Source organism: Cylas formicarius, unplaced genomic scaffold, assembly GCF_029955315.1.
Source record: "Cylas formicarius isolate icCylForm1 unplaced genomic scaffold, icCylForm1.1 PGA_scaffold_2__14_contigs__length_35257938, whole genome shotgun sequence".
NCBI classification, from domain to species: domain Eukaryota; kingdom Metazoa; phylum Arthropoda; class Insecta; order Coleoptera; family Brentidae; genus Cylas; species Cylas formicarius.
The window spans coordinates 20,659,913-20,673,200 of NW_026844319.1; the positions used below are offsets into that span (position 1 = coordinate 20,659,913).

At 34.7% G+C, this 13,288-nt stretch overlaps 2 protein-coding genes across 2 annotated transcripts in view; both read right to left on the reverse strand.

Annotated features, from left to right (window-relative positions):
* LOC132698122 (sensory neuron membrane protein 2-like) overlaps positions 1–13,288 on the reverse strand; it is a 29,700-nt gene that overhangs the window by 4,262 nt on the left and 12,150 nt on the right. The window contains exon 7 of the mRNA XM_060664013.1: positions 13,013–13,206. Within this exon, the coding sequence (XP_060519996.1) occupies positions 13,013–13,206 (194 nt within the window). The remainder of the gene's footprint in view (positions 1–13,012; positions 13,207–13,288) is intronic.
* LOC132698126 (uncharacterized) lies at positions 12–5,710 on the reverse strand. Its single transcript, XM_060664025.1, has 2 exons — positions 5,459–5,710; positions 12–1,079 (listed from the first exon to the last, which is right to left on the reverse strand). Exons 1-2 carry the CDS (start codon positions 5,677–5,679, stop codon positions 131–133), a joined length of 1,170 nt encoding a protein of 389 aa, XP_060520008.1. The 5' UTR covers positions 5,680–5,710; the 3' UTR covers positions 12–130.

Sequence of the window (13,288 nt, forward strand, 5' to 3'; positions counted from 1 at the left end):
TTTGTGAACGATAAACGCTTCGTAAAATACAAGGCACTTTATTGACAAAAATCATGCGCCTTAAGCTAGCCTAAACCTAAACTTATCCAACGTTCAGTCTCATATCGTACAGAATGCATTCGCAATTCATCTAAACTGTTCTGTAGAGGCGATAGCCAAACTGAGTTCTACGAAAAATATAATCTGAACCTAACATGATATCTGGTTCATCGTCTTCGAAGCGCAAGGCACTAAACGACTGGGTTTCGGACCCCAACTGATGCAGTTGACTCGTCGTGATGGAGCCAAATGGTCGCCAAGGTCTCTGGTTGAACGGTCTGGCTCCGCTAAGCAATGGCAACCCCGGTCTGTTAAGCAACGGTCTCCTGGTGGTCTGTTGTCCCAATCCGGGTCTGAACGTGGTTGCTAACTCGGATCCCGGCCTCTGTGTCGTTCTTCTCGTTGGTCTAGGCGGGGCAGGCGGTAAAGTTTGAAACCACGAAGGGAAATACGTCGGAAATGTGAGCTGCTTGCCCGAAGGTATCCCTGGTGATGAAGTGGTCGTAGAAAATAGCTTTTTGGTGACCGCTGACTCGGTGGTATTATTTCGAGGTGTAATAAACTGATGCTCGTTGATGATCGCTTTGGTTGTAATGGTAAAATTAGTTTTTGGTTTGGAGGTAATGTTCAGCGTAAAGGTATCCGAAGGTATGCCCTTTGCGATTGACGGTACCGCCGTTGTTGATTTCTTCTCTTCAACTCGATACGTTGTGGTGGGTAATGACATAATCTCTGCATTTGGTACCCTTGGCGACGGCAGCGGCGGAAATTCATACCCGTCATCAAATTCGTCCACGAAACTTGAAATTTGGTTTTGGATGGCGTTGACGCCATCGCCGTCTCCGTCAGGGCATCCCTTCAGGAATTGCGAGTTGTCGCCACTGCAATACAGGGGGTAGACCGCCCAGGCGTTGAACCCATCACCGGATAGTCTTTTGTGTTCATTGAATATTCTACGTATGCATTCTACGTCGTCGGCAATGTCGTCGTCTCTGAAGGCGGAGCAACGCTTATTGCAGCCGAAACCCGGAGGTGAACACCTGTCGAAACGTCTTTTAGGAGGGTTTCTGGTGGGAACGGGTGTAAATTTTGTCTCTTGGTGAACGTAAGTCTGATCTTAAATCGCAATGCGTGATATAGTACTGCGCACTCATTCATAAACGGCGTGAGTGCAGCAAATTTTACAATAGAACACTATTTCTTTTAATTAAATGGATGAATCGGGTGTCCTGGTTTTTTGATTTACCGAAATATTCTTACTGAAATTATTTACCATCAAACAATATATTTTCTTATTAAACATGTACATAAAATTAATTTGATAGTAATCTAAATTTAAAAAATTAAATCTTTTTAAGTACTTTTTTTTCAGTATTTCAAAAGTAATTACTTAAATAACTTACAAATTTTACAAGCAATTTAATTTACTTTTGATTTCTATCAATAATAAGTAAAAATTTTTTATATATTTTTTAGTTGTTTTAGTTATATATATGGGAATAATTATATTTTTATTTATTATAACTCCAAAAATTATGTTTTATTTATAAAGCAACATCAAATCATCTACTGAATCCTTAGTACTACCTTAAGATTCATTTTTGATATTATAAAGTATCAGAATATAAAAAAAAAGAGTTTTATGTAAAAATATATATTTTTCTATTACTGTATAATTAAAAATATTTTGAAAATGTTTTTAAGTATATGTTTTATGCATATGTTTAATTTTATGTAGAAAAAATTGTACTTAATAAAAGTGATATTTTGCTTATAGTATACATATACATACAATTACTTACATTTAAAAAATATTTATTAATTGACACCTGCATGACATTACATGACATGTGTTCTACAAACGCAAAGATTGTCACCGTTGAAAATAGCCAAAATATATGATAACCACTTAATTCAAAGAAAGGCAGAAAAATTGAGAAATAACTTAAACACACACACAATCACCTACCTGGCATTAGTATTAATGAGTATAACAAAGAAAACAATCCAAAATAAATAAGAACTAAAAGTTCAGATTTTCACGAAATTATATATTATGACATGACAATTGTTTCGACAACACCGTGTCTTTATCAAATGTGAAAACAATCCACATTGCTAGCAGTCTCATTCTAAAGTTTTTTGTTAAGTAGATATTCGATATTAAATTTAAAAGTGAATAATGTAAAAAGGCCTCTAAAAACCTGTAATTGGTAAACACTTTAAATTGCAAATATAATATTTTTAATTCGAGTTCTATAAACGGACCATTTTATTGTTTCAAAAAATAATGCGTTTAATCGATGGGCCGAAAATTAGTGGCGTATACTTGAATAAATATTGTCTTTTGTTCTATATTATCATAAGTGTGAAGGGCTTCAAACTCCGAAATTTGAAACTGACATGTGATTGACATTAGTCTCCAAACAAAACTCTCGTAAATCTCCTGGCAATTAAATGTCTGCGCTTCTAGGGCGTAGCAGAGGAAAGAATATGTTTTCTTTCAAGCACTATTCTCTATGAGCCAGTAAAACACTGTTCTAAGGAAATTCACGTTATTTATTTTGATAATATGCAGTAGTCCTGATTTTACGAAGACAATATCTCTCAGTATCAAACCTTCTTTTGTAAGGATATGTGGCGGTTATTGTATAAATATTTTATAATCATAAACATAGATTTGAGCGATAAGCTTAATGTTTGGAAGTATTGATATCCGATACACATTAAGTGGTACAAAAATAGACTGTAGACTTGTATACTGTATTTCGATTTCCGAAGTTTTTCACTTTTTTTAATTGCTTGGCATAGTTTTCTTTTTAAGTCCCGTTGGTCAACATTGCTATTGTTGCGAATGTGTTCGCGAACAACTGTTAGATCAACAGTTAGATTTTCTTCTCAACGGCATTTTGCATATTTATCGATTTTAATTTCGGCTAGTTAATTAAACAAACCCAAAATGATTTCTTAGCATTAACATAAACTCGTGATTATATGTAATTGATTTGACCTTACGGGTAGAGTGAATTCGTATTATTTTCCATATACGCATTAGTCTTAAAGAAACATTTTGGAATGTGTACGTATCTATCAATGTACAGGGCGTCGTTTTTTCGAATAGATTTATGGTCGAGTTTTTCACACTACCGTCCCAATTTGTCAAGTAATGTATGAAATGTAAATGCAATGTAATATCAGTCGTTTTTTTTGGTAATTAGTTCAAGAAAGAATTTAATATTCTTTATTTTAATATTCATTAATTTTTTATACTTTTTGCTGTGAGGAATTAGGAACGAAAAAAAAAAACCCTATACGAAGTTTGCCCGCAATGAGAAAAATTTAAAGGAAATGGTCGTTTAAAACAATATATCTCATATAATCTAAAATTTAGCTTAATGCCAGTGGTGATTATAGGTGTTTTTGAAGGATACTTTGCAGCAAGTTGGAAAAACGCTACTTTTATTACGAGTTCAATTTGGTACTAGTGGTTGAAGAAGTTTATCAATTTGTTGCGTACATGCAGCCCGAGCTAAAATGTACCGAAAATTTTCGATTGCTTTGGTGACCAAAGTACCGCAAATGTCCCAAATGACTCGCTACCGTGGGTAACCAAGCAATCTTAACGTGGCACTTTTCGCAAGCATACCAAATATCGGACAGCATTAAATAACACCCTGTTATCTAACAGCCATGTAAAAACCGCATGAAACTTGAATCGAGGGTGCCGGTTTACTTCACCACAGGAGCGCTCCTTAAACTGGCTGGGTAATAAGCTCAGTATACGACGAGAGACAGGAAAAAACTAATAAAAAGGGAGTAACGAATTAAGTGAGAATGGCCGTAGCACTTTTATACGGTTTCTGCAACGCAACTCAGGGCGTCCCAAATTTGAACAAATGGAGTTATGACTTATGTATGTTTTTCCGTTTTTACCAGCTAGGACAACTGAAAGAAAATAGAATATTTTGTATTTATTGATCAGAATTAATTTGTTATTGAAACAGAAAACCCGAAAACTACCCAATTTTAAAACAAAATACCCACTTTATTTATTATTTCCTTTTATTTTATGTGCATATGTGTGTACCTGTTTAAAAATTAACCAAAACTCCAAAACAAAGGTAAGTTGTACATAATAAAATGCCTAAAGGATTTAAGATTTATTTTTCTATTACGAGGATTTCATTTCCAATCCTTCAAATGCAATAACATTTTAGCTCATTATGTATGTAGAGTACACATTGTATACATACAGAGTGAGTCAAATTGGACGCTTTCAAAGGAAAACTCCACTTTCTAAAGAAGATAGACAATAATGCAGATTTCTGTAGCTCTATTTTCATAACGAATTTAATAGTAAACGCTGGAGATGGATGGATATTCCGTTTTAGAATTATAGGGTGTGTTTCAAAACCAACTTTGTACGCGGAATTTAATTAACATTCGGAGTTGCAAAATAGAAAAATATATTTGAATATGACTGGAGTTGGACATTTAACCATATACCGCCTTGTGCACGAGGATAAACACGGCATCACCAAAGAAATGTACAGAAAAGCATTTGAAATAAAAAAAAGAATGCGGAAAACTGATACTTTTCAAATAAATTTTAAAGAATCATAGGAAAATTCGGTACTCGGTTACACGGTTCGTCAAGTTTATCTAACGTTAATAGTCTTGGTGATGTCTTTAAGTTTCCTGTTAACGTTGTAGATTTATTTTCAACGACCCTTAAAACCAATATTTCTTATAATTTATATTGTATAATATTTATATTCTTAATCGGGTTGTGACAACCAAATTCGCAATTTGCCTTCTTGTTCAAAATGGTAACACTGTTGTATTTTAAATGAGACGAGAGTAAAATATCTAGTATGCTATATATTTGGAAAGCTAACTTCAAGTTCTTTTAAAAGATCCAAAAATATACCGGGCGTTCAATATAAAAAATCAATTTTTTAGTTGACACTAACAAAACCATTAGTTTTAAAAATTATATATTATATAATTCTGAAACGGTACCACATATTCATGTGCGTTTCTTACCATTAAGTGTATTAAGAAAATCGAGTTCCAGACACCTACATTAGTTTTCGTCTCCTTTTCTCCTTTAGAGGAGGGGTTTCCCATGAAAAGTGTCCAATTTTCGGACCCTATACAAGTACATAATATTTGTTTTGATATTTGCTTAACCGCATTACTTTATTTTTCAGTTATGGTATGGTTCCGCCCTTTGACTACATGAAAAACAAACCTCTAATAGAAGTTTCGCTCCTCGATTTGAAAATATTAGTTTTTTGCATTTTCATTTCGCCTTTTGTTGTGTGCAGTTTTTTTTTTGCTTCTCACGGATCCAATATTTACCAACTCCCTTTTTTATTAGTTTTCTCTATGGTATACGGTCGAAATTGCAACTAACCAATACTGTTGGGAGATCTGAAACAGTCCGTGATCTCCGGTTCCGTTGTTTGTTGCGCTTGTGTCGAATAGGGATTCGTATTTGGCGATGCACACCCACGTGGGGATCTGTTGATCCGGAAGATCGAAGTTCTTCAGCTCGCGCGCCAGCTCGCACTTGTCGTATATCTTCGCGGCGCAGGCCGAGACCACCGCGAACGCGCAAATCGAAGAAAGAAACATGGTGGACTGGCGACCCGTGGCACTCGTCGTTTGGTTTTATACAACAGTCGAGTGGAAATAAGGTTAAAGACCATCGAAGCCATCCAGCAACTGCGTTTCGCGCATCGAGATACCATTTTTTATTTCGTTTCTGTCGTCCTCGTATTGACCAGCCGCGGGTTTATATGGGGTTCCTCAAGGTAGCTTGTTAGGCCCTCTTTTATTTATTGCATTGATATTTTCCCACTTTTTGCTGGGAGTTACCTGTCTCTTTTCACTGACGATGCCGTTTCTGTATCTGATTTTGTATTCCGTGATAAAGTAGTCTTTTAGTTAACTAGGCAATAAGTGGCTTCGTCAGGGTAATCTTTAAATGAAATTTCTAGATGGTTATTTTGATTTTCACCTAACTTGGATAAATAAAATAGATCATAATAAGGAAGTAAGGCAAATTTTACAATAGAAAAAGACTGATTGGCTAAGAGAAGACAACTCCGACAGAAAAACGGGCAGGTCGAGAAGCCCCAAGGTGGCAGCCCCACCACTCGTCTTACTCAACTACAGATCGGTTACCTGTATTGAGGAATCTACTAATAACTCACAAGCTTCATACAAATGCCTCGGATGATAGGACTGGATTATCTGCTGAACGACCCCGGCAAGTTAAAGGTAAACGAGTAGGTATAATTGATAAGCTAATATTAGGAACTTGGAATATGAGAGGCTTAGGAAATAAAGAACAAGAACTAAACAGAGTACTTAAAGAACGCAAAGCAAACATAATAGTCATAACTGAAACAAAAAAGAAATTAAAAGGAACTAAAGAATTAGACGATTACACAATGATTTACAGTGGAGTGGAACAAAATAAACGAGCCTGCTGTGGAGTCGGTATATTAATCGACCATAAATGGAAAACAAAAATCACTAGCTATACTTTTATAAATGAAAGAATCGTATCAGTGAGACTAAAATACGAAAGAGGTCATCTGACTATTATTGGTGTTTATGCTCCAGAAGAAGGGAAAAAAGAAGATACTGAATACTTTTACGAAACTTTACAAAGTCTAGTGAACAGATGTAATAAGAACGACGCTATCATTATAGCAGGAGACCTAAATGCAAGGGTAGGCAATATACCTATCACAGGAATTTTGGGTCCCTTCGGAGAGCCATGTCTAAATACAAATGGACAAGAACTGATACAGTTTGCTTCTTACAATCAGTTACGTATTACAAACTAATTTTTCAGACATAAGGAAATCCATAAATACACCTGGAGTGCTAGAGGCCAAAAATCGATAATCGACTATATCATTGTAAATGATAAAATTACCTCACTGATAGAAGATGTTAGGGTATACCGAGGCAGCGATGTCCATTCAGACCACTACTTGCTAATATCCACAATTAATATGCCTGCAAAATGGAAAAACACAAGTAAGAAACCCACAAACGAACTGGTATTCAAAGTATATCTGTTGAACGAGAACAGTGTTAGAGACCTTTATATAAGACGCCTGAACCAATATTTATCACAAACACTTAAAAGCGATAACTCCGACAAAGAATGGGAAAACATAAAGAGATGCATAGAAAGAGCAGCTTTTGAAAGTCTAGGAAAGAAGAAGAAGTTCAGAAATAAACATGGGCTAAGAATATGGAACAAAGAAATCGAAGAAGCCATTAAGAAAAATAAAGTTTCATATTTGAAATATCTACAAACAAAAACAGATGAGAGTAAAGGGCAATATAACCTAGCTCGTAACACTGTCAACAGATTAAGGAAACAAATACAACAACAGTCTTGGGATAAATTCATCAGCAACGTGGAAAACGATATGCATGGACAACAAGCATTTGCTTATAAGGTAATTAGACAACTCAATAAAACTACAAAAGATCAGGCAAGCTTAAATATAATTGACGAACAAGAATGGACTAAACATTACGAATCTCTATGGTATAACCCAGATGCAGTAACATCAGAAGAAACAGAAAACGACGATATTTATGTGGGCGATAGAATAGACATCGAAGAACTTCATGAGGTAATGAAAAAGATGAAAAATAGAAAGGCGGCGGGTCCAGACAACATCAACATGGAACTCTTGAAATATGGAGGACCGATATTAAACCTAAGATTATTGCACCTGTTTAATGAATGCTGGCGAGAGTGCCAAATACCTAAAGAATGGCAAGACACCCAAGTCATATCAATATTCAAAAAAGGGAAGAGAAACGATTGCAACAACTACCGAGGTATAAGTCTAATGAACTCTATATATAAAATATACTCTAAAATTATCAACAACAGAATAAAAGCAATCTCAGACGCCATTCTATTAGAAGATCAAAATGGGTTTAGGAAAGGAAGATCTTGCACTGACAATGTCTTTACTGTGAGACAAATCATAGAAAAACACCGCGAATACAATATTCAAACACACATCGCCTTCATAGATTTTGAAAAGGCATTTGACAGGGTGGACAGGAATCTTTTGTGGAAAATTATGCGCCTCCGAGGATACCCCATACATCTGGTGCGAACAATAAAAACCTTGTACGAAAACACCCAAATAACTCTAAAATTAAACAGTGGCGAATCCAAACCCATAAAGACAAACCAAGGCTTAAAACAAGGATGCAGTCTGTCACCTTCTCTTTTTAATATCTACATTGACCATATCTTGAGAGAATGGAAAAGACAAACAAAGAAGGGAATTAAGATCGACCAGAACGACTATATGAATTCCCTTCTATTCGCAGACGACCTCATACTGATACAAAACAATGAAAATGATCTCCAAAGCTCTATACATAAACTGAATCTACTGTGTAAGGAATACAATATGACAATTTCGAAGGAAAAGACGAAAGTTATGGCCTTTGAAGGTATGTACTCTGTAAGAACAAAGATTGTTCTAGACAATCAACCATTGGAACAGGTGTCTCAGTTCCAGTACCTTGGTTGCGAAGTAGGATATGACAGAGATAATGATATCTCTCAAAAACTACGTAAATTTGAATATATATGTGGAACAATCCAAAGAACATTAAAGAATAAAACAAGGAAAGACACCAGAATAAAATTCTACAAAACTATGGCAACTCCAGTACTCCTATACGGTTGCGAAAGCTGGGTACCAACAAAAGCAGAATATAGCAGAATACAAGCGGCCGAAATGAAATTTTTAAGAGGGGTGAAAGGTTGCACACGACTAGATAGATTTAGAAATGAAGATATCAGAAACGAATTACAAATATTTGCAATGACAGATAAAATAAAAGAATATAGACGCAACTGGAAACAACATGTAAATAGAATGCCTGATGACAGAATCCCGAAAATAATAACAAACTACCAGCCAATAGGCAGAAGAAGTGTAGGTCGACCCCGCCGACGCTGGAGGGATGTATGAAGCCGGAACAGACTATAAGTCTAAACCGTGAAGAGTAGAAGAAGAAGAAGAAGAAAAAGACGGTTAGTAATCATCTTCCCCTTCTTCGTTTATATAAATGAGAAGGAACCCCACCTCGCTGTTTAATTACCTAATTTACAATGTATTATTCTAAACTCTTAAGAAACCCGTAAAATAGTACACGAGCCGAGTACAGTGGAGAGAGTGTTTAATTAACGAGTTAAAAAACTTACGTAGGTTTGCCCAATTTTTTTCAGTTCTACAAAAGAGAAAAAAATTGAAAATTTTGTCATGACTAATTAAAAAATTTAAGAAAAGTCTTTTATTTTTAAATTTATGTCAATTCGTTGTGGATAGAAAATTTTGGAAACAACCTCTCAGTACATTTATTTGTCGATATTATTAATGTGTGATATAGAGAAAATAATACCCATTATTACTCGTTTGCCTCGAAATAAAATAAGCCGTACATCAGTTTAGATCGAGTTCACTGGTTAATAGGATCTAATCAATTTTTGTAGAAAACGCAACAAAACTTAATAATATATATGATGTGTATGATTGATTGATGATCCAGGCGAAACTATTAGATAGGAAGTCGTCTATATGGCTTATCATTTTAATCTTTTAATCTTAGAAAAAATAAAAGAACATAAAGGAATAGCAATAGACAATCGTTGTTTTTAACAGTGTAGTTGTGGGATCTCCATCAGGAAATTCCAAATATTATATAAAAAAAATATAGGGCTAATAGGATTATCGCTGTTCTAGGAAATGCATTCCGTCGACACATCTTATACGGCCAACGTATTTTAGCAATTTTAACAAATTAAACTTTTCATGTAACTGATCCTTGACATTTATCAATCGTTGATTATTATAATTTGCCAATTTCCATATTAATAACTGTTGCTATTTGTTATTAATCGGCTTGTTTTAACGCCTCATTTAGCGGATTATTTCGGCCGTGTAAGATTCGCCGCAATATTTTCAGGAAAAAATGCGGAAGCGCTTAAACATGCTTCGTTCCTGGGGGGACGATATTTCGTATTTGTCATTCTTATTTAATTTAGATAGGACAATCGTTTTCATTGGAAGCAATTGTAAGGGCTACGTGCTACTTTTTTTAAACGATTTTTTCACGAAATTTCGTAAGAAAAGTGTACATTTTAGGTTTTTTAATAATATAAGTAAAAACTTATTAGAAAAAAAAAAAGAAAATGTATAAGAAAGTGCGAATTTTGGATTTTTTGTAAGATTAATGTAAATTCACTTTTACAATGGAATGGAAACAAATTTTAGCATAGCATATACATTTCCACACTCATCACAAAGTTATTATAATTGTAAAGAAATGAATGTATTAGGGCATTATTTATTTAGGAGGTAATTCCCCGACTTATATTTAATTGACAAATAAAATTTTTTAGATGTGAGTTCTGTCGCAATAATGAGTTATGAAGCGGAATGTAAGTTTTTTTCCGAAGATATTTAGGCGTGATAGTCTCAAGAAATTTGTAGAAGAAACAACCTAAATGCAATTTCAGTCTGTCCTGCATGTTAATCTACCCCAAAATACTGAACTTACAGAATACATTTGAATTCCCTATCTAGCTTGGGACTGAACATCAACATATACAATATCAGCGTAACTACAGTGTGGAAGAACCAGATTCACAAATAAATGATCTTTAAACTATTTTGGAGATTTAGCTCTTAAATCTAAGGTTATTCCGAAGTTTTTGTTTATAGCCTGAGACTTTAGGGATAGAAGCACTGACCAATCTAAACTGAATAATTTCCCTAGCCTAATTAAATTAACGAAATTTTGCAAAAAGCGTGTGATTTATAAGTTAAATGTAAATGCGCAAACGTTTCACGAAATTTTGTAAGAAAAGTGTGAATTTAATTTTTTTTGGTAAGATAAGTATAAAACACCAAAGTGTTGCTTTTTGTAAATTAGCCATTTTTTTACAGCAAAGCTAACATTTATCAATTGTATACCAAATTTCGTAAGAATTGTAATTTTTTTTTTTAATGTGATTTTGATGAAACGTTTGTAAGTTTATATATTTTTTACAGAAAAGTTGACAAAAAATGTACAATACTTAAAGAAAAGACGTAATTCTAAGAAATAAAGGACTTGGCTCTTCTACACATTCATAGAAATATGTAAAAGTTGATTTAATGAAATGGTACGTTTTTTCTCCACCTCCTTACTATACTCATTCGTTTTTCAGAAGCCCTCAAATCTTCAGTTTATTGACTCATTACGAGTTCACGGTCCCGTAAGACTCGTTAATTTGTTTGACATTTCGTTTAAAAGCTCCGGGCGAATATTGTCGAAACAACTGCCTGCAGTGACCGTCCACGGCAATCTTGTTATGCAAATCGGTCAATCGGTCAAATCTGCAATTTGTCCTTATTTTCCTACTCATTTGACTATTTTCGTCAAAATCTCACTCGACTTTGTATATGTTTCATAATATTTTATATTATATATATTTATATTTTTTATAATTTATACAATATTTCATAATTAAATAATATAATAATTTATTTATTTACATAATTATTATTATTACATTATTATTACAATAAAAGTGTACAAAACATCAAAAACTATTTTATCGCGATATACGAGATGTGTTCAAAAAGTAAGGTGACTTTTAAGTTTTATCAAAAAGTATTTATTTATGTTGTCCCCTTCAAAGTAATCCCCCCCCCAAATTCAGTGACAACTTGTGCTAACGTTTTTTCGAATCCTCGAAGCACTTCTAACCTATTTCCTTTCATGGGTTTTCTGAATTTTGGGAACAGGAAAAAATCGCAGAAGGTCATATCCGGTGAATATGGTGGCTGAGACATGATTGTGGATTTTGACCAAAAAGTTAGACACAAGCAACGATGAGTGAGCAGGTGCATTATCGTGATGCAATATCCATAAATTGTTTTCCCACAATTTCGGACGTTTTCTTGATATTGATTCTCGCAAACGGCGCATAACTTCAAGATAATACTCTTTATTGACCATACAACCTTGTGGTAAGATCTGAACTCCGCCACGATAATCAAAGAAAACAGTAAGCAAAACCTTGACATTTGGGTTCTTCCATTGGGACTTTGGTTTCGATGTTATAACCATATACCCATGATTCATCAACAGGTTTAAAACCTTTTTGAGCATATCAGGGTCATCATTAACAGCTCTTGAGCGATACCCTTTCGATGATCCTTTTGTTCAAAATCAACAGTTTCGGAACAAATTTTGCTACAACACGTTTCATGTCCAAAACTTGGGAAAAAATTGCATGGCACAGGCCAAATGAGATGCGATGCTAACGTCTTCAACCACTTCTCTAATAGTGATACGACGATTTTTCACCACCTTTTGTTTCACTTCTTCATTACTTTCATCAGTTATTGGCGTCCAGAGCGAGGTTCGTCATCAGCGTCTTCTCGGCCATCTTGGAACAACTTGTGCCACTCTTATAAACAGTATTTTGCTCACAGTGGATTTACCATATGCCGTGGTCAACATTTCAAGTATTTTGCAGCATTGTCTTGCTTCTGTCTCACAAAAAAACTGAACATGCAAACTGGCTGAAACTGTGAACATATGTTTGGGATATGTGTATATAAAAATATCGAAGATCGAATGTACGTAGCCCGCTCAATTACAAAAGTCACCTTACTTTTTGAACACACCTCGTATATTAATTTACTGTTTAATTAATCATCCGTCGCTATCCCGTACCATTTAAAATAAAAAGAAAGTTACATAATTTTTCTGCATCCCTTAGTGTATTACACATTTGATTCTTTGGGTGCAACGTGCATACAAGCATCCGATTTTCTACTGATTGCCAAATTATACAGTTTGAACTGCGAATGCATTCGATACCAGAATTTTCATGTTTTCATTGACTCACCGGTACATGTGGTTAAATCGCCGACACCGTCAAACAAGCACCCGTATGTCCCATCTAAATTCATCGTCCTGTTTATGCAGAAACAATCGCCACCTCCATCTTTCGAATAGCTGAATGTGGTGCCCATGGCCGCGAACTTGTACGCTGCGACGTCATCCACGACTTCCTCGCTCTTGAACGTCATCGATATTGTTCTGGAAAGGCGGGTTGTCACTTCTTCAGTTATAAGAAGTCAATTTAAAGGAGTTAAGTAAAAGTAGCTAGTTTAATTCGATC